The sequence below is a fragment of the Sander vitreus genome, chromosome 21 (genome assembly GCF_031162955.1).
Source record: "Sander vitreus isolate 19-12246 chromosome 21, sanVit1, whole genome shotgun sequence".
NCBI classification, from domain to species: Eukaryota; Metazoa; Chordata; class Actinopteri; order Perciformes; family Percidae; genus Sander; species Sander vitreus.
Window position 1 is genome coordinate 14,252,127 of NC_135875.1, and position 21,777 is coordinate 14,273,903.

Genomic DNA, 21,777 nt, shown 5'->3' on the forward strand with positions numbered 1-21,777 from the left:
AATATTAAATAAAAAAGGACATGGGCATTATCCTAACTTCATTCACTACCTTCTTGAACAAAACGTATTACTTATCTTAAAGCACATCCCTGCACCCTTTACATTCTAGTTTAAGGCATTTTTAATGATTGTTTGTTGCAATGAGTAAAAGATTTCATACACGATTTAAGTGCGGTTAGTTCAAAATTGCTGTCTCAACTGAGAAGAGTGTGGAATAAAAAGTTCTCTCAGGTCCAGTTCAGTGGCTAGTTCAGATGAGTTTTATTCACTGTGCAGTGGAGAAAGAAGCTCACAAGACACTGTAGGTTTCTCTCTGACCCATATTAGTTTCTAGCCAGGGTTTTATATGAGGTAACAGGAAACAACAGAATAAATAAATGCTGAGAAGACATTCAACTCATAAGTCTGTCTGAGTAGGTTTGCATAGACTCAATACTGTCTGCTTCAACTTATCAAAAGTGCTTTGATTAGTTAAGGTGTGCTTTTCTGTTGGAGCCAACCAAAAAAGTCTCACTCACAGCGACCAAATTCAAATGCTTTGTTTTAACACTAAGCAAGAGATAGGCAAACAGACATGATTAAACAAGGAGACACTAGTTTGTTGATCAGGTACAATAATAATAATAATAATAATAAAAACTTAATCAGTGAACAGGAAAGAGGATATTAGAATAAAATGAGACCAAAACTGTTAGCTAATTCATTTTCTTCTACAAGGGCATCTCAGCACCCAGAGGTCATATAATTATTTGGAGGACACACATGCACACTCACACAGAGGCTTGGAGAGCATGTGACAACATTGCTAACTGTCCGTAGAAATCAGATACAGATTTGGCAACACGGTGCTCTGATCCTTGACCTTTCGGTGACCTTTCAGGATGGTCTTTGCTCGGCAGGAAAGGGTCAACTGGCAAGTTGCAAGCTGCACAGCACTATATATCTGTTTCACTTTCTCACTCAGATAGATTGCTAAAAAATCTGAAACACATTTGAAAGGATGTGAATGTTTGCACCATAGAGGTGCCGAGAGCTTTGAGGCTTTAGGTTGTGCTGACAATAGTGACAACACTATCTCTGGTGAACAGTCGCAGGAAAAAAAAAAGAGGGTCACTTCCTGAACAGAGGCTGTGGGCTTAATGAGTTGACATGCAGAGTTGTGATAAGGGACATTTGCTTTAGATGAAGTCAGGGTGTGTACTACATGGGAGACGGGGGGACTTGGCTTCTCTTAATAAGACATGAGCTGTCCTAAAAGCATGATTTGTGACATTTTAGGGCGGTTCTCTAAAAATATTGACTATACACTATTTTTCTGTGGCTTAATCATCAGGCATCATGTGTGAAATTAGGCTATTATTGATGTGTGATACATGCATGAATGTGATTCGTCACAATTTCACTGTTATTCTTAATACTAATAATCGAAGGGTATAGCACAATACCAAAGACGTCACTCACCCCGCTTGTCTGCAGACTATACTGCTGCTTAACGCCATATTGTGTCATACAGTACTGTGATGTAAGGTTTTGATATCACTGTGGAGGTTTTTGTGCTCATAAACTGATTATTATATAGGCTTATCAGATGTGCTGACATAAAGCAAGTAAGCCTACTTGCTTTAAGCTATGTATGCAACAGGCAAGCCAGGCAACTGCTTGGGGTCCCAGGCCGTTAGGGGCCCCCCAAAGGCTGACAAACTTTACTCCATAACAATGTCTCAAAATGAGGCAACCAGAGCACAGCACATTCGCACATTCACACACAGCATTTGCCGTTGCCAATTCAATATGTTTCCAACTCATAGTGTCTGCGCAGGCTCAGAGATTGGATGAAACAGTGCAGAGGAAGTCGAGTAAAAAGGAGAAACTGACCTTTTTATTTTAAGGTTTTCCTTTCATGAGGAGGCTTATTTTAGCAATGCTTCTGTGAGTGTTTATTAATCATTTGCGATGTGATATTTAACATCCTTTTTCCACGGCTAATAAAGAACCACGTTAATACCTCAAAGAAGGCACGTAATGTGTACCATAATACATATTACAGCTGAATGCCCAATACGCCTTCTTGCTGCTGTGGATACTGTTAGACATTTAGGGAATATGTTTTGAGGTCTGATGAAAAAACAAATAAAACCCCCATCAGTGTCCAACATGAACTTCCTTTTAGCACCATTTGTTGCCTAACGAGAGCTGCAGATAGGCTTAAACTTTAGAGTGGTGTAATGGATACTGATGCTAATTTGGATGCAAAGCTGATAAATAATGTTTAAGATAATAACAAAATCAAATCTTAATCTGGATGCTCTGAAAATAACTTTAAGAAGTATATGCGTAAATATGTGTAGGTAATCTTTGGAAATGTGTGCTCAAGTGATCAGATCCTAATTAAACAATGCCTATGCTTTGTGCAATCATGTAACTACTGTGTGCTCATATAAAACAGAAAGTGTTGCAACCCCTCCTACATCACAGTTCCTCTAACTAAGCTGCCTTGGCTCAGAGCAGCCACCTCATGATTTCTGCTTTTTGCTTTCGACAGCTTCTCTATAGTTTCAGTGGTTAAAATAGTTAGGTCACCAGAAAGCAGAATAGTTTCCAAATAAACACACTAAGTGCTTTGCATGGGAGCAGCACAATGGACTGGATAATTACTACAACGATATTCTTGTCAGGTAAGACACATCTTTTCTTCCATTGTCTCTTTATACATATTTGTGTTAGCAGTGAAAATAGGATCCTGTCATTCCATTTAACGACTTTTATTCCTATGTAGCAGACTGGAAGCATAGTAAGTAATTATCAGTATTCGTGTTATTTTTAAAACCACCACATTTGTATTTCGTTCTCATCAAACCTAACTACCTGTGTCAATTTGTGACCAGCTTAGTAAAAAAAAACTTCCTCTATAAAATTTTTGAAATTTTTAAAATATTTGTACAATTACAATTCAATTAAAGTATTGTAATTGGGGGGGGGGGATTATGATAAAACAGCACAAAAATGGGCGTGACCTTTTCTTCTCAATCCAGAAAATCCAGGACAAATCCAGTTTTGTTTCTCGGTCTCAAGGTTTAAGAACTTTAACTACTGTAAATACTAGTTCATTGGCCAAAAGCTGTATGTGTAATTGAATGTGTAAGAGCTTAAATTATGATAAATCTCTCTTTGTATGTCTGCATAGTATCTCGACAGGTCAACAGTCTTTACATTCTAAATTATTGTTATGTTTGAATTAAAATTGACTAGAAAGAAGCTGCAGCAGACATTACTCGCCTCTTGATAGTTAATATGATAATGTTTGCTTAACCTACACAACTTTTGAGACCAGTGTGAGGTGTTGGTCCTGATATGTCTCTCTCATTATCTCAAACCCTTTCTGCAACAGCTGAAACATTTGAAGGAACCCATTTGACAACACACCTCTCAACGGTTTACAAGCATTTTATTTTTGATTATTATCACATAAGACTTGTACCGCCTTAGTGATATTTTCTTCTATACTGATGGTTTAGGTTTGAGTTACAATCAATACTATTAGGCTCAACAGATCTATTAGAGGAAGCTAATGTTTTCAATGTGGTTATCTCACATAATGTATTGTAACTCACGTTATCACGTTGACCTTTTTTTCATAAACTTCATGTTATGACCAAAAAAGGCAAGAAAGGAAGACATTATTTGTGCAATATAAATTACTCACGGTCAGGAAATTCCACTTGAGGCAAATATAGAAGGAAGACTTCCTACATGTTTCCATGTAAAGTAGAAGTTAGTCTCAATATTATTTTTAAATATAAAAACAGTAAATAATAGAATAAATGCTACAGAGAATCTGAATCAAAAGAAATGTGGATAACTTGCTGAAAAATGTCATCTTCAATTTTTGAAATTTTTTTTTAAAATGAATAATTGTTAAGGGCCTTCTTGTTCAGTTCACATGTCTTATAAATGTACTGAAAGCAACACAATACATTTTCCTACTAAAACATATGCACATGAAGAATAATTTCAAAATCAATGTCAATGTCAAATTTATTTATATAGCACATTAAAAAAACTGTGGTTGACCAATGGGCTGAACAAGGTAAAATATCAAATACAAAACTGATCACGTAAAATACATTGTTACAAATAACATGAAACAACAAAACACATTAAAAGTCATTTGACGCCCAGACTCAGCTAGGACCAAAGGCTAGAGTGAAAAGGTGTGTCTCTAGCAGGGACTTAAAAGTATGTATAGGCTGCGCCACTCAAATATTCCTTGAAAGGAAGAAAATCACATTAACATTCTGCACAAAGTGGCTTTAAATTGGGTTGTTTCTTCTTCATTCCTGCAGTGTTACAAGCTGCGCTTTGTTTTAATATCGATCCTGTGGCTTGGAAGGTCCTGACTAACCCTGCTGCAGGTTTTGGATACCAGGTGGTGCAGAGACAATCAGAGTGAGTCAAAGCATGGATGTCATTCTATGAAAGCCAAAAGTCTACTAGCATTTATTATTATTATGTGTTTCACACTAATAATTAATCAAACATGTAGCATGTTCATATAGAAAGAAATGCGGGATTCATTTTGCTACACTGCTCTTTCACATGTTTGTTCGGTTGTGTTTCTTCAGCTTGCTGGTCAGTGCTCCTCTTGAACAGTTTTCACGAGGACGACGGGGGAAAATCTATAAGTGCTCCACCACATCCTGCAGTGAACTATCAGTTCCATGTAAGCAACTTCTCATTTCCAAACATTTCATATAAACTATTAAATTAAAGTTAAACGATTAAAGCTAATTTAAAAGCAAATATTCTGATTATTAAAAATTACAGGCATTAGTGGGTTGGTTATTGAGTCTTAAGAGCAGTTTTTCAACAGATGGGTTTTTCTTATGTGGGCCACCTGATAGATATGGTTTCTGGATAATTTTGAAAATGATACTGAGATACCTTTCTTAAAAATGTTTTTGGTGTGTTGACTTAAATGTCCAGCAGTTTAAGGAAAATAAGTCTAAGTATTACTCTACTTGTTCCAGCCACAGTTCCTTTATTCCCATATTTTAGGATTCAATAATAGAATAAATGAATTGTTAAGGTGGAAATATTAAGTTTTGAATGCTGTTTGAAATGGTTACCGTTAGAAAAGTATATAAAGTCATACGATAGTTGTAGCATGAACTGGCTAATGCTGCTAATAGTCAGACAACATAGGTTATATATAAGGAAGTATTCTACTAGTATTACAAAGTGTCCTGAATGACTGTTTAACATGACTGATGAATGTTTTCAATGCAGTGCCAGACTTTGTAGTCAACGCGTCTCTTGGTTTGACAATGACAAGTGATCCCTCCACACAAAACACTTTGGTGAGCTGGTAAACTGCAAATATTCACAATTCATGGTGGGGGGAAAACCATCTTGCTGCGTTACATTTTACTAAAGCCCAGAAAACATAGCAACATATTATTTATTAATCAGGATTGTCTCTCTTCAGGCATGTGGTCCAACCATCCCAAAGGACTGCAAAAGTATCACCATGTACAGTGGGGTATGCTTGCAGATAGATCATTCTAACTTCATTTCAAACCCTATGCCTTCTTTTAATAAAGGTAAAAATGGAATAATAAACACACACACACACACACACACACACACACACACACACACACACACACACACACACTCACACACTCAACACCACTTGCATAGGATTAGTTGCATTGTAACACCTTGCTATGAGGCTTTTCTTGAGTGATGAGCTTTTATTTCTCCTTCCTGCCTGAGCACTGAAACAAGCAGATATAGAGTAGCTACCCATACAGCATCTTGTCTAAATCTTTTCTTCAAAAAGAAGAGAAGAAGACATGTCTTAAGCAATTTAAAGAGGTAAATACTGAGACCAAAAAACCAATCAATTCATATTCTACAGGTTGAGTTTATTTGAAACCAGATCTTTGAAATGCATAACAATAAAAATAATGACTACCACAGTCTATTTTCCTGTAGGATTATTAATTGTGAATAAAGAATTGGTTTCAAACACAATGCACACGTCACTTGATCAGCTTGCACCTCTTATAAATATATCGTTATTAATGCAACTAATAATACTAAGTGTTGGATTTGTAAATTCACTCAGATGATGCAGGTAAACTGAAAGGGTAGAAGGGGACATTAAAAGGGAATTTTATGTTGTAGTATTTTTTGTCAATTTATTGAAAAATACAGAATCTGCATTTTGTTTGCTGCATTTATGTTATGCATAGGCTACAGTGTGAAATTCTTTTTTAACTAACTCGTAAAAATCTCTGACAGAGTGCCGATCAGCTGACATAGCATTTCTGTTGGATGGTTCTGGCAGCGTATCGCGGGAGGATTTTATATCAATGAAGACTTTTGTGAAAGATCTGGTCCGCTCACTCCTGCCACTAGACACAAAGGTAATGTTGTGTTTACATTGCCAGCTTGACTGTAGCACACACTCTGAGAACTCATTTGTGGTGCGGTGTTAAATAAAATGGATAGATCTACAATTGTTAATTGTTTCTACAGAAATTTGACAGTTACATTTTTAATGTTCAAATTAACAGTTAATGTCCTTCATTTTTCTTTCTCCTATTTTTACAGTTTGCTGTTGCCCAGTTCTCCAACCATCCCGATGTCCATTTTCACTTCAATGATTTTTTCTCTGGACCTGGATCATGGGAAGCTAAAGTTGATCTCATTACGCAACAACGTGGAGCAACTTATACAGCTAAAGCCATCGAATATGTGGTGTAAGTGCCCACATCATGTCGACTTTCCCATTTGCACAGGAAGTTCTTAGGAATCTTTATTTAAGTTAGATGCCAACATGTATTGAATCTATCAAAGCATGGTAATAGTAGTTTGAATTTAGATTATGTCTATATTGGTCTCATGATATATTTTTTTTGCACATTTAATAGCAGCTATGTGAAGAAACTATGCCCTTAACTAAATGAAGCTTCCCTTTGCTTAAATTTCATTCAGGACCACGGCCAGCCTTTCTTTTTTCTGTATGGGGCGACAAACAAAATGTGGACCTGCTCATAAAAACATTGCTCCATAGCGCAACTAGCTGTCAAAAACACTACCACTTTATATTACCAGAGAGATGCCACAGTAATAACATAACCACACATCCTCAAGGGAAAATAACTGTCCCAGCATCCTGATATTTTAGTTTTCTTAAACAGACATGTAATTAATTATATGATAGCTTAGTACAAAATGCATTGCAAAAATGTGTATTGAAATTGCATCTTTCTTTTGACAGCAAAAACATTTTCACACCAGCAGAAGGTTCCAGGTCAAATGTGAAGAAGGTTTTGATAGTCATTACCGATGGAGCATCTCACGACCGGAATCAATTGCCATTTGCTGCAGCCTTAGCTGAGGAGCAAAAAATTGTTCGATTTGCTATTGGAGTAAGTTATTTAGTTCCACTCAGTAAATTTGAGCAGCTAATTAACTCTGTAGCGCAACACAACACCTCAACACACTTGTTTTAAACATCTCTAGGTGGGGAGCGCATTTCATGATCCGAATGCAAAAAACGAACTGTACACCATTGCATCGTTTCCCCAAGAAAACCAAGTGTTTCAAGTGGAGAACTTCAACGCACTTGAAAAAATAAGGGCGAGCTTGCAGGCCAAGCTCTTTGCTATTGAAGGTATAGTTATCTATGGTTTCAAAAAAGGATTATTGGCAAATATGTCTCAAAATGTCAACTTGCATACAATTTCAGTCTCATGCATTAACCTTATATAAATCAGTATTTGAATTCAGTACAGATTGGGACGTGGCCATTGTATCATGCTGCATTGAGAGATTATTGTGCTCATTCATGTTGCTGTTACAGGATCTCAAAGTGGAGAGTCACTGAAAATGGAAATGGCTCAAGAGGGATTCAGTGCAGTTCATATGCCTGAGGTAATACAAAAAAACTGAAAGAAATTCACTGGACAATGCAAACAGATACACACGTTGATAAAAAGCAGACAGACTTTTTTTTTATGTATGTAACACTTCAGCATTTTCTTTGGACAATATTTGGGACACATTTATTTACTTTCTTTTTTTACTTTCATAAATATGTTTAGGATTTAGTGGAAATGTGTAACAAAATAAATATGGAAAGCTTGTTCAATTAAACATTTGGTTTTTAGGGAATTCAGATGGGCATTGTTGGTGCTAATGAGTGGAGTGGAGGCTACCTGCCAGTTACAAGTACAGGCCAAAGGATGCCACCCTTTGAGCCTGCTATAGATGCCGACAGTTATCTGGGTAAGAAAGTAAATACAAAATGACAAAATACCTGCACTGCTTCATTGCAATCTTTTCTCCTCTCTCTGAATTTTTAAGTTATATATTGTTTATTATAGCCTATAGCAAATATTTTATTTTGTTTATGTGTCAAAGTCAGTATAGAAATCATGGTGTTTTTACAAATGTCTTAAAGGAAGATGAATGAAGACTTGAGTAGATTTGAGTATTGTGGATAATCTCAAATTTGAGAATATTCTGAACTAGAAATGTTAGACATTTTCTAGTTTAAAGATTAAAATGTTAATCTGGTAATCTTTCTTGATTTAAAAAAAATGTTTTTATTTGGAGATAACATTTTCTGAAATATGTAATGTTCATATTTGTTCCCTGCAGAAGTAATGGTAATACCTAATGCTGACAACACACTGGAGGATAATTGTGGAAATGTTGGGTCCGATGCATTGTTACTGACTTAATCAGAGTCTCCCCGATTTCAAAATCGGTAGTGTGAAAGGAACAGTGAAGGTTCATTGAGCAGAAACCTCACAGAGGCAGAACATAACCTGATCTTGGAGCTTCCTGCGCAGTGCTGTGCAGAAAGGTCTGGCAATGCGAGACTATCTTGGAGCTGACCGGGTGAAGACAGCAGTTTATAACAGACTCACCCTGGGTCCGGTTAATTAAGTGTGCTGCTAACTTATAACACTAATAACATCATTGTTGGCAAAATCCCCTTGCGGCTCAAATCCGTACTTCAACGTTAACCGTCAAGCCACTAGGCCTGTTTGTAAATTAACACCTCTGCTGAAGTGTTAAATTCGTTAACGATAGGCTATATGACGAGACAGGACAGCCGCCATTAAACGCTGACTGTGGCGATATCAACATGCAATATCGTTGACGTAAAAGACAACACTAAAATGTAGTTGAACAAAAACTCTCTTAATTTGCATTGCCTTCCACTTCCACTTTTCTTTCCGCCCCCTCTGTCTCGCTCTCTCTCTGTTCACACACTCTCACAGTCTGGCTAACTGCGTCTCTGTGAGTCGAATGTCATTCTCTGTCAGGTAAATGTAGTAGTACAATGTCTTCCTCTGATGTAGAGGTACTCTGTAAGTCAGTAGTAGGCTATAGGCCTACAGTGGAGTTGCATATTAAGTGGTTTGGGGTCCCTCTGTAAGTCATTTTGGGGTATAATGGTTCTGTAGAAAGGCTACTGTACTAGTAACAATAAAATGCAAGAATAGACAGTTTGCTTAAAGTTGGCCAGATGTTTAACTGATGGGCTTTAATTCTAGGTTACTCCATGGCAGCTGCTTCTACGCGCCAAGGCCCATTGACAATTATTGGTGCTCCAAGATATCAACACCGAGGAGCTGTGATGGTAGTTTTTCTAAATGAGAATAAGAAAAAGATTGATCCCTTTCCATGGCAGGTGCGTGCTTACTTTTAAGAGGGACTGGCAGTCCTGAAAGTCAATGTGAGGCATTTTTTTTAAAGTTTCCTTCTTTTCTGTAGGCTAATTATTTTAATTGATAATGTTTTGCTTTTACAGTTTCAGAGCGGTGAATATTTTGGGGCTGTTGTTTGTGCGATGGACGTGAATCGTGACAGCTACACTGACCTGATCCTCATATCTGCCCCGATGTTTATCGACACTGACAGAGAGGGAAGAGTTTACGTTTGCAGCTTAAGTGGTTTGGTAAATGACAATTTTATCTGGTGTCATTAAATAAATCCGTTTTTCTTTTTATCGACCGTGCAATCATTACCTCTCATCCTTATATTTTCACCAGAATGTTGAATGCCAGTTAGATTATTCTCCAACAGTACTAAGAGGGGATGCATCTGGCAAAGGAAGGTTTGGGTCTTCTCTTGCTGTGCTGCCTGATCTGAACACAGACGGTCTCAGTGACCTGGCGGTTGGAGCGCCTTTGGAGAATGATGGTCAAGGCAGCGTCTACATATTCCATGGCGAAGGAGGAGGAAGAATCAATTCTGCTTACTCACAGGTGAGCAAGATCACATTTAGATTGAACAGATCCAATAGCCTAGGTCTTTTCTTTATGGTGCTGTATTGCATTAGCCAGAAAATCATTCATTCACAATAAGGAAATAAGTTACAGATGTATCGTTGCATTTCAAGTTTTGCATTCGGTAACTCAGCCTACTTTCGATGTATCGTGAGCTTAACCGGGTATCACTGTCACAGTGTCACGAGCCAAAGCATTAAGAGTTTGTTGTAGCAACCGACATAATAACAACTTAGATTTATATCTGTCTCCATCTGTTGAAAGCCTGACCCAGAAAAGAGTTTTTCCTTTTAGCTTAGAGTTGTTCTTCGTTTCATTTCCTTTTTTTCTGTGATGGCCCTGCCCCAGTATCAGCCATAAACAGATAACTTTTAAAATAAAATGTAAATACAATTAGGCCTATATAAAGATATCTCCTGCTACCTTTTACCTGGTTGGATACAATAACACAGGCTTTTCCGGTGTTACGCTGAAATCTGTGACCCATCAGAATGTGTTACTGTAGAGCCGGTCTACTTGCCGTAAATAATTTTGTGACAAAATCTGATGGGCAAAGACATTAATACTACTAAAACTCTATAAAAATAGCGTTCTTTTAAGTCTTGTTTGCTGTTACAGGTAATTTATGATCATCAGATGAAAAATTACACAGTTTCAGAAACATTAAAAAGTTACATATAGTTACTTTGATTTGATTAATTAAAATATTCTTATTTACATAGAGAATTGCTGGCTCGGAAGTCCAGTCAGGACTAAAGTTCTTCGGCATGTCGATCAGTCAGTCGTCTTTTGACCATAGTGCTGACAGTCTGCCCGACTTAGCGGTTGGTTCAAAGGGCGTAGTTGTCCTACTCAGGTAAGTTCTGTCATACATATTACTCTCAAGTGTAATTCTACTAATATCACACTTTAGCTTTGCTATTTGTGCGGACCAGTCATTTAGTCTCTTTGTACAAATTAAGGACAGAACTCTTGACAAATAACGCATCATATCAGGCAGCTAAAATATTGTATAGCCTTTCTGCTTTCTGCTGGATTACTGATCACAAAGCCACAAATTATTTTCCTGCTCTGTGCATTTTCAGATCAAAGCCTATAGTAATGGTAGAAGCTACGGTGTCATTCAGCCCAAACCAAATTTCTACTCAAAACTCAGACTGCTCAAAACCTTTGGAGACCACAGCTGAGATCTGCTTTACCATGACCAAACCCTCCAATGTGAACCAAGGTACCTGATACTCACTGTTCATGCATTTAAATAGGCTACTTGTAGGTGTGTGTGTGTGTGTGTGTGTGTGTGTGTGTGTGTGTGTGTGTGTGTGTGTGTGTGTGTGTGTGTGTGTGTGTGTGTGTGTGTGTGTATGAGTAACCTCTTAATGAATCTGTTCCAGCTCAAGCAACGATTAACTATACATTAACTCTGGATGCCAACCGCAAAATCCCAAACAACCGAGCTTACACTGTTGTGAAACAACGAGAGGTGACTGGCACAGTCAGTCTTGGCTTACAAAAGCGTAAATGCACCACGGTGAAATTCTTTGTTGAGGTGAGCTGTTTGCTGCATTTACTGGAAAACCAGCGCCTCTGTCATACTGACAGATCCAATGTTTGATGCCCATGTTGTGTTAAAGAGTCCAATCCTCGCAACTTTGACGACTAGCATTTCACAATAGCGCCTTCTTGTTGCAGGCCTGTCCAGAAGATGCTCTCAATGTACTTTCCAATGTACTCAGATTCACCTTTGAAGGCTTGCCTTCCGCCCAAAATCTCCGTCCGAGTCTCGCCCTGCAGGCACAGACAACAAGCTTTCATCCTGTAAGTAATCTCTAATGACCTACAAAGAACTTGCTAACACGTCTTACATATGGCCTTCATTGTCTGTCCGAATATTACCAAACAACAAAGAGTAGTTGTTCAGCTTCACTTTTTGTGAATTCAGTTCAAGGTTTCCACACAATATACAATTGTAATTTAATTTATTTGTAAGAGTATAAGCAGTCACACTTTTAACTGCCATGTCTAGTCTTTCTGAACAAACATGGCTTACTTTAAACTCTCTTCCACAGTTAGGGTTCGAAATCAACTGCGGCACGGACAACAACTGTGTAGATAACCTGAAAGTGGATTTCAACTTTACCAGGTGAGTTACTAAAGTGAAGCCTAACTTGGGTGTGTGGTCACAGAGTTTACACACTCTAACAGATCAGCATGCTCTTTTACTTCTATTCTTTCAGTTTGGGACTTCAGCACAGGAGAGCAAAAGGCACAGATATTTTGGATATGCCTCTTTTGGGGTAAAATATCATAGAATATTGTGAACATTGATGAACTGTTGGATGGCACCGTCACAAGTAAAGGGCTATGGTTCTAGGCATGGCAATGTCGGTCTGTCCAGTCAGTCGGTCCATCACTTTGGTCCAGACTGAAATCTAAACAACTATTAGATGGATTGCCGTGGAATTTGCTAAATATATTTATAATGTCCAGAGGATTAATCTTTATGACTTTAGTGTTCCTCTGACTTTTCATCTATCACCATCAACATGACAACATTTTCTTTTGAAATATCTCAACACCTTCACCAGTACTATATGGATTGGCAACTGGTTTTGTACAGACATCCAAGGTTTCCATATGATGCAACTTAGACTTTAGACACTGTCTCTTTAGCACCACCTTGTGCCTTTTATTTGCAATGCATTACTTACAGGATGAATTGTAATCACTTATGTAATCCCATTACTTTTCGTCTAGTGCCATCATCAGGTCAATTTTTTTTTTCTGTACTTTGGTTTATGAGCAAATAATTGCAAAATGGATGGCATTCCCATCAGCCTCAGCTGCCCTACAGTATGTATTTTGCGCTATAAAGCACATTTTAGTGTGCTAACACTCTAAACTAAAGAGCTTGAGCTAAAGATGGCATAAATGCTGACATTAGCATTAAGCTAAGCCTTAACCTAACAGCTGGCTGTAGACTATTTTTCCTATACCTTCCCTTTTCTTTTTCCTCATAATCTGTCAGATCCTCAGAAGTTAAAGTGGGCATTGATGAACTGTTGGATGTCACCGTCTCAGTGGAGAACAGCGAGGAAAACTCCTACAACAGTCATGTCATTCTCACATACCCAGTCGGCCTCTCCTATAGGAAGTTTACAATTCTGCAGGTAAGGCGTCAGGATCAAGTTTGCTTCAATTAACATCTGGCCAGCTGCTCTCTCGGGTCACATTCATATATTTTTTATGTGTCTTAAATAAAGGGAAGAATTGAATGCAACTCCTTGGACAGTGAAGATGGCTTAACACGAGGGAAGACAGACTGCACTGTTGACAAGCCTATTTTAAAGAGCAAAACTAAGGTTTGTTTTTTGTATTGAAGGATTTTTTCTCACTGCTGCAGCAGCAAAAGCAATCTGATCGCTCTCTGGTTCATGTCATTTTAGGCTTTCTTCATTGTCTCCTATGGGATCCAACCCAATAGTAGACTTGACAGGAAGATTTATGTCACTGCGAATGCTACCAGGTACTGCTCAGCTGCCTGCATAATACGCACAATATGCAAGTGTGCAATTATGTCCTATAACCATTTGTACAAATGATTTCACCTCTCCTTTAGTGGGAATCTGGAGCACTCTAACTCAAGCGTTCTCTACAAAAAGAGAGAGATTGATGTGAAGTACAGCATTTTTGCCACAATTGACAGGTTTGTATATTTTTGAAACAAAAGAAACATAAAAAGTAATAATATTTTTAAGCTGGCATTGAATTACCTAATATTCATCAAATGTTTAATATCTCTGTTTAGTTCCCTCAGCTACAGCAATTTCTCTTTCGGAAAGAATAATTTGCAGAAACCATTTCAACAATCAATTGTGGTAAAATATAATATATTTTAAAGTTCATTAACTTCACTTTAATGTTCATTATGTCTGTATAACATGTGCCACATTTTTCTATTCTCCCCTTCTCTTACTGTAGGTTACAAATGATATCAGAGCACTAAATTTTACTGTGGTGATAAAGGTACCAGTGAGGCTTGGCGAAAAAGACATTTGGGTGGATTCAAGCAGTTTGCAGGTAAAATATTTGGAAACTTGTGTCGTAACTGAACCACAAAAAATGTATTAATTTTTTTTTTTAAGCTGTTTTTATGCAACTACAGCCTCTGGGATAAAAAGATGAATGGATGGCTGTGGTTATACGAGGACCACATCTGGCTCTCTGTTAAACTGACATGAATCGGCTCCATTTCAGATCCCAGACTGCCAAAGAGACAAAGATGAAGAACCTAAACAAACAGATTTTGTTGCTACGGTACAGAAAAATAAGTTAGTGGTAAGTATGCCTTTACCATCTACGAGTAATTACGAAGCTCATTTAGAGGGGTACGCACACACTCATAGAACTGGAGTTACATCTATGTAACTAGCATTTTTTCATCCCACTGGAGTCTGCAGGCCTGATGACAGATTTCTCTTCTTAATTTGATTCACCAACAGGACTGCTCTGTAGCCAGGTGCAGAGTGTTCAAGTGCACTAGGTTCATGGCAAGATTGGAGAGTAAAAAATACCAAATCTCTGCCAACATCAGTTCTGGATGGATAGAGCAGGTAATCAATGTATAACACTGAACAAACTGACGTTTTATGCACATTTTATTGTAAATGATGCATTTGGAAGTATTTTCATTTTTATTTTATAAACTGGTCCTGACTATACTGTAGTAAAATATCTCCCCAAATAATGATTATCTAATGATATTTAACAACACTAAAGATCAAATCAATATGCTCACCCCACTTCTCATTTTCCCCTCACACAGATTGGACTTCGTTCTGCCAAATTCCTCTTGACCAGCACAGCCAGTCTGGAGTATGACAGCACCCAGTACATCTTCTTTTCAACAGGGTCTAATAACAACCCTCCGGTTCGCAAGGTAATTACACGTTATCTTTTACATCTTTCTATTTGAGAAGAGCTTGAAATTGGATCCACATTCCAAAATTTCACCACTCAGATTGAAGCAGAAGTCGAAGTGTATCCTGAACCAGACTTCACCAAAGAGATTGTCGGAGGATCCCTGGGAGGGTTGGCTCTACTGGCTTTACTCACCGCTGGGCTATACAAGGTGAGACACTGAACACTGTTTGAATTTATTATACAGTTTCATGGAGGCAGTTACTGTAAGCTATTTTGATGGGGTGGTATTGTACGCCCATATAATCCATATAAAACTTTCTTTGTTTTGTACTCTTAGGCTGGATTTTTCAAGAGTAAATACAAGGAGATGATTAGCAATGATGAAGCAAATCCAGAGGTTGATGGAGAGGCACCCGCACCAGAATAAATGTAAAATCAGTGGATGTCCCCCAGCCCCACTGGCTGTTTCCAGATAACCTGTTGATTGCAGCTGATCTGTTCTAGTTCATCTGTACCATTATTCAGAGTTTTGGACTTTTTATAACATTTAGCTATTTTCAGGACTGTGCATGATTTATAGGGAAGAAGACCACTTTAGATTAATTTATCTAGAAAGTGTAACTGTGTCTGAAATCACTCCCTCGCTCACTCATTCACTATTTCCTATAACAGAGGTTCCTAACCAGGCGGTCGGAACCACAACAAGGGGTCACAAGATGATTTCCTGGTATTACTAAGTAAATACTGTAAATTGTTCAAATGAAAGTCTGAGCAGGGGAAATCTCAGACATGCACCCTGGGACAAAGGACCGCAAATATACATATTAGTAAGACCCCTTAGATTATAGACCCTGAATAATTGACTTAATGGAGTCCAGTAAATTTACATTTTGGGGCACTAGAGTATACATTTCACAACAAATGTTTGCCAATTGGGGAACTTAAATAAAAAAGTGCACCATGTAGTACAGAGAGTGACTTTGGACACAGACCATGTGGTGTAATGTGACATTTTTCTAATCCAAATTTGGACCTAAACAGCCCATTGTTGGTCTACAATGAAACATTCCTGCTTTTATATTTCTGCAAGCTATGCATTTAGAATTTGTTGTATGGTGAAAAAAAAGTATGAACAGCTGGTTTATGGATTCTGGTTTTCATCACATATTGTATTGTAAAAGTTGTAACTGCAATATTGATATAAGTTCAAAATTCATGTAAAGAGACATTTATTTTAAACTTGATCAATATGTATTATATGTGATTACAATTACTTTTCATTTTTCTAACAATTTAAGAAAATGTACCTTCAAACATGACTCATCTGATGTTTTATGTAGATAGACAACAGAAGTAAAAGGACATAGAAAAAATAACATAGAAGTTGTGCTTCATTTAACTGGATTTAGTGAAACACCTTGTGAAAAAGATGCTTCCCTGTAATATTCAGGTATATACTACAGTAAAATACCTTTTGTTGACAGAATGTGGGCTTGAGAAGAGTGTTTGAAGCTTTTAGTGCAATAATGAACTACTTCAACCCCCCCGGTTACAACAGACCTAACACCCTGACAACGGAAACAGTGAGGTAATAGGGACAACAAAAGAGAGAAACAAGGAAATTGCATTTCCTGTTGCAGCTGCTGCAGGAGACGGCATGTCCCTAACTTTCTCCTTTAAGAAGATGTTCAGGCAAAGACCTGAACATCAGCGCCGGCTGATTTACTTCCACTCATTGTTACAACGGCCTCCTTGAACCAAGATGAGTCTGACTTACACAGCAGAGGGCTGTCCCGATCCCCCTGCAAATATAAAAACAGGATTCATCATCACCTAGGTCCTGACACACCTGATGTGAAAATGTCTGCCCTGATGACAAGGTGAACAGATCTTAGAAACACAGATCCTATTTGAGAATATGAAGAGAACTGACAGGTAGAAGTAAATAAAATAATCAAAATTGTAACTGTAATTGGAAATACATTTTTTTATGCAGGGCACTCACTTGCAGGACTGTTTACACTTTGGAAAGCAATACTTGGTCTAGTCGTTGGTGAAGTTGTTGGGGCAGCTGGCAGACCAGGACAGGTGTAGCTGCTGTCAGCATCCAGCCCCCTGGAGGTGACCTGGACAAAGCCTGGCTTATCAGAGCTGATGAGGGAGTTGATCCAGGACTGGTACCTGGACACTCTGGAGTAGACTCCCGGCAGATTGGGGCGAGCACAGCCAAAACCAAAACTGACAATTCCAGACTGGACCCAGACAGAGCCCTGCTGGTTCACCATTGGACCTCCTGAGTCACCCTGAGGAGACGGAGAGGAAATGTCTGAGGATTTCAGAAAATCCTAAATGTGTTTAACAACAAGTGACGGATTCAATGAAGCAGCCTACCTGACATGAGTCTTTGCCTCCTGCCAGAACACCAGCACATATCATGTTGTCTGTGATTGTACCGACTCCGTTGAGACAGTTACACTGTCTGTTTCCTAGAACTGGCACCTCCACTTCTTGAAGAGTTTTAGGGAATGGTAATGACACTGAAAAATAACAAAGAACCGTGCTTTTTAAGTCATTAAGTAACTCAGCCTGAAAGACCCATGCATAAGCTTTGTTCTAGCTCATTAGGTTTTGAAGGAAATGTTTTGCTAACTTTGCAGAAACTTTTAAAGTCAAGATTTTCCTCTTTTCATCAATTCATATATAGTGATCCACAGAGAGATAGTCCTCAAAACTTGTCATAAATTGTTCCTCACCTCCCTCCTTGAGTGCACCCCAGCCAGTGATCCAGATATTAGTACCGCTGTTGAACACACTGTCACTGGCTGCCAGGCACACAGGTCTGATGTAGGCTGTGAATGTGACCGGTGAGGAGAGTCTGAGCAGAGCAATGTCGTTGTTGTTGGTGTTCCCGTCATAGTTTGGATGCAAAATGATTCTGGCAACAGTTCTGGACACTTTGTTTGGGTTATTGCCCTGCAGGTTGTTACGGCTATCCAGACGTACTTGTACTGAAGTAAAAATTACAAAAATGTATTGGTTTTAGAAATAACCCAAGCTAAAAGTCAAACTAAACACAGACACAGACCGAGACACAGGAAAATCTATTCTCTATAATATTACAACTACCCACCTGAAGAAGCAGTGAGCAGCAGACATCACTCACTCTCTGTTGATGAGAGAACCACCACAAACATGGCTGCCAAATCCCTGCAGACTGACCTGCCAGGGCCAACTTCCTCCAACTATCCTGGTGTTGAGGGGAGCAGTGCCACATACTGGAAAATAGATCAATAGGGCTAGACTTCAGAATCAAACTCAGTCAAGACACTTTCATTAATTATTCATCAAGTTTGCTTCCCAGGTTATCACTGGGATAAAATGTGCTCAAAGTGAATAAGTCCCTACGACTGAACTTGGAAAACCTCATTGAAATGTAGATGCAATAATCTAGACATTTAAACAGATATTAAATGTTTTCAACTCACCATTAAGCTGAGCATGTGATTCTGAAAAAGAGACAACACAAATGGGTTAGTAATCAATCTCAGTAGTCTGAGATATTTCCAGGCAAATTTCCAAAAACAATAGAAACAAATGATGTTCCCCTTGTTGCACAATAACAAAAAAGCATCATATCGAAACAATTATACATACCACTTTCTAATATAGCTACATTATATTGACATTGTAAGTTGTAAGCAATGGCTTGATTGGTGGTTAATAAATCATGCTTGCATCATGTTTTTTTGTCCTATTTAAATGTTTTATACGTTGTCATAAATGGTGCAGAATGTTCGTGGTTGTGTATTGGAGGGATTTTCCTGATGAACTTTAGCTAAAGAGACAAAGTTTAATATTTGTTTATAATTAACAGCCATTAATTACAACTTTTACACTTACATAACTTACAACATATATTTAAACAAGCTATAAAATGATAATTAGTTATCTCATAATTCTACAGTATGTCTTTTAATGTATAGTTCTATAGTCGGTGTGCCACATGAGACTCAATCCCAGGACTTTACAGCCTCAGTTGCCATTGGTAATATGGAGGGATATGAGCCATATTGATGGGTGGCTCCACCAGATCCCACAGTGCAGCAAGGTATGGAATAGAAATGGACAATTAAACCATACTACACCTGTGCTCATCATTCTCCAGTATCCCTAACCAGAAGTGGGTACATTTTAGTTCCATCTTGTAACTTTGTACAAATTCCTTTGAAACTGTTATTTTGTCTTGAAAAATATCCAAATAACACCCAAATAAATGTATAAATCTCCGAAAAAAAAATTCTTGTCCCTTTTTTATTGTAGGTAAATCAATATATAGGCCTACCATTTAAAAACATACAGGTTTGTCATTGAAATCATCACATCCAACATTCAGCCACTCTGTGTCAAAAATACTCAGCAGTTGATCTTTATGGGGGTGACCATGTTCACAAAACAAGATCAGAAAGCCTTAAAAGTCCCATTTACAGCCAGGTGGATACATTTGGAGTTTGTTTCTTGGCAGGCCTACCCTCATATATTAAAACTATTTTGCCAGCATCTGCAGCTCAACAAAAATGTTGGTTTAATCTAAGTGTGACTTACCTGCAGATAAAAGGCTCGCCAGAGTCAATACGCACATCCACTTCCTCAAAGCCATTGTGTGACTGCACGGTTCCAGTTTGTCACTGTTTAAATGCCTGGTTTGACAACACCTGCCTTGTGCCCCTCCCATGAGTCATCCTACATACCATCAAATAAGTTGAAAAATAAATAAGTAAGACAGTTTCCTTGTTCCTGTTGCTTATTTTTTGTGAAAACGACTACAGCAATTCAGTTATGTAATTTCATACATACACAGCTTAGAGACCACTGTCCTATCTGTGAGTCCTTTCACAGTAAGAATGAAACCTGTGATGAAGACATCTGGCCAAATAATGCACAACTATATTAAAACATTTTTGATGTGATATTTGGAATTAAACTTGATTAAGAGTATTGGTTATAATGACAGAGGATTGCCTCTCTCATAGTCTAAAAAAAAGAGCTCAAAAGAGCTCTATTGTTGCATAAATATTTTTGGCTGGCCTTCATTTCTACTGTGTTTCCACCAAAAGAGTGGACAAACCATTCACATTTGAGACTTGTGCAAACCCAGTTTTACTCATGACACTGAGCATATAGCTACATTATGGTGTCAGTTGATGGAATTATAAATCAATGCTTTGGTCTTAGTTGCTGAGTAATCCAAAGATGTCTATTCTCAGCTCATAACATAAACCATTGGCATCATTATTCACAATTAAAAATAAGAACTATCAGACAGGGTTTATGATGTTTGTTTGGCAAGAAAGGGTGATCAGCTGCAGTGTTGTAATCTCAGTACCAAACATGTCGAAGAAGTACGTCATATAGAGATGAACAAAAACATTTCCACCAGGCCTTTTACACGACAACGCCTCACGTATGACTACTGTACTGTACTTTCAGTACAATTACAAATAAATCTCAACAAAGGTAAAGAATTGAGTGAGTAGGTCTTGCTGACATGTTAAAAAATGGCTCATGTAACAAAAACAATACTACACAGGTACGTTCATAATACGTTCATGTTATGGCTACAACCTTCACACCTTGTCCATAATTTTTTGTCTATTCCATAAGTGGAAATATGCATTTTGGCAGTGAGGACAAAGAGCCTTCCAAATGCAGATATATAACATTTCAAAACAACGCAGTATGATATGGAGGACGTTTGGTTAATATTTTTCTACCGTTGTTCCCAGTGAAACTTGGATTAAGTTTATGTCACGTTAGGACACGATGACTTTCTTTATCTTTATCTACTACAAAAAACAAATAATCTTTGCTTGTCAAGCAGAAATAAAATATGCAGAACGTACACTACAGTAGAAGAAGAAGAGAGAGAAGTCAAGCGCTGCCTGCTAAAGTGGCATCGTATGTGTTTTCTGGCTGTGGCTTGATTCAAAAGATGGACACACATTAAAGGGCAACTTCATCTGCTTTCTTTTCCAGGTTTTTCAAAGGGAAACGCCCACTCAGCCTTAGCAAAAAACAGTGACGTAGGTTACCCCAGTAAGCTAATCAATAAGATTATGAATAATGTGAATGCTAGCACTAGCTGAGTTAACATTACCTGTGCTAAGTTTGGAAATAATCACACAGAAGCTAAGCAATGTAGACCAGCAAACCCCATGTTCTGTGAGGTAAAATTACTTTTTGTTTTTGTCAAAGGAGTCTGGTGGCTTTGAAAAGAGCGATAGAAGGGCTTCAGTTTCCCGGCAGAAATATTCTGAATAAGGCATACACTTAAACCGCTTTTGATTGATTATTGCTTTTTTTTTAGGTGGTCCTTTTTTTAGGGGGCTAAAATACGTTTTGCTGTGTGGCCCTGTCCACAGCAGTATATATGGCCCTCTTCAAAGCCACCAGACTCCTTGGACAAAACAGTAATTTTACATCGCAGGACATGGGAGTTGCTGGTCTACCGCTGCCTTGATTGGTTAGTTTGTTTAATCGGATCTGA

At 38.0% G+C, this 21,777-nt stretch overlaps 2 protein-coding genes across 2 annotated transcripts; one reads left to right on the forward strand and one right to left on the reverse strand.

Annotated features, from left to right (window-relative positions):
* The first annotated feature begins 2,513 nt into the window (after positions 1 to 2,513).
* Positions 2,514 to 16,609, forward strand: LOC144536051 (integrin alpha-X-like). The gene is made up of 30 exons (XM_078278944.1): positions 2,514 to 2,675; positions 4,344 to 4,446; positions 4,623 to 4,720; positions 5,287 to 5,357; positions 5,486 to 5,600; positions 6,307 to 6,431; positions 6,619 to 6,767; positions 7,289 to 7,439; positions 7,534 to 7,684; positions 7,874 to 7,944; positions 8,181 to 8,298; positions 9,579 to 9,715; positions 9,836 to 9,982; positions 10,077 to 10,292; positions 11,036 to 11,169; positions 11,399 to 11,541; positions 11,705 to 11,859; positions 12,003 to 12,128; positions 12,380 to 12,453; positions 13,339 to 13,480; positions 13,574 to 13,672; positions 13,757 to 13,836; positions 13,930 to 14,016; positions 14,119 to 14,188; positions 14,292 to 14,390; positions 14,568 to 14,648; positions 14,813 to 14,923; positions 15,136 to 15,249; positions 15,331 to 15,441; positions 15,571 to 16,609. The coding sequence occupies exons 1-30, from the start codon at positions 2,639 to 2,641 to the stop codon at positions 15,658 to 15,660; spliced, it is 3,405 nt and encodes a 1,134-aa protein (XP_078135070.1). The 5' UTR covers positions 2,514 to 2,638; the 3' UTR covers positions 15,661 to 16,609.
* On the reverse strand, positions 16,360 to 19,965 carry LOC144536053 (trypsin). The gene is given in 8 exon segments (XM_078278947.1): positions 16,360 to 17,035; positions 17,239 to 17,536; positions 17,625 to 17,770; positions 17,987 to 18,225; positions 18,227 to 18,241; positions 18,364 to 18,508; positions 18,719 to 18,739; positions 19,836 to 19,965. Coding segments are annotated over 8 exon segments (1,023 nt in total). The 3' UTR covers positions 16,360 to 17,006.
* Positions 19,966 to 21,777: the final 1,812 nt, after the last annotated feature.

Coding starts and splice junctions, on each gene's coding strand:
- LOC144536051 (XM_078278944.1), top strand. CDS start 2,639: ATGGACTGGATAATTACTACAACGATATTCTTGTCAG. Junction 4,447..4,622: donor GTGGTGCAGAGACAATCAGA/GTGAGTCAAAGC, acceptor GTGTTTCTTCAG/CTTGCTGGTCAGTGCTCCTC. Junction 7,685..7,873: donor CAAGCTCTTTGCTATTGAAG/GTATAGTTATCT, acceptor TTGCTGTTACAG/GATCTCAAAGTGGAGAGTCA.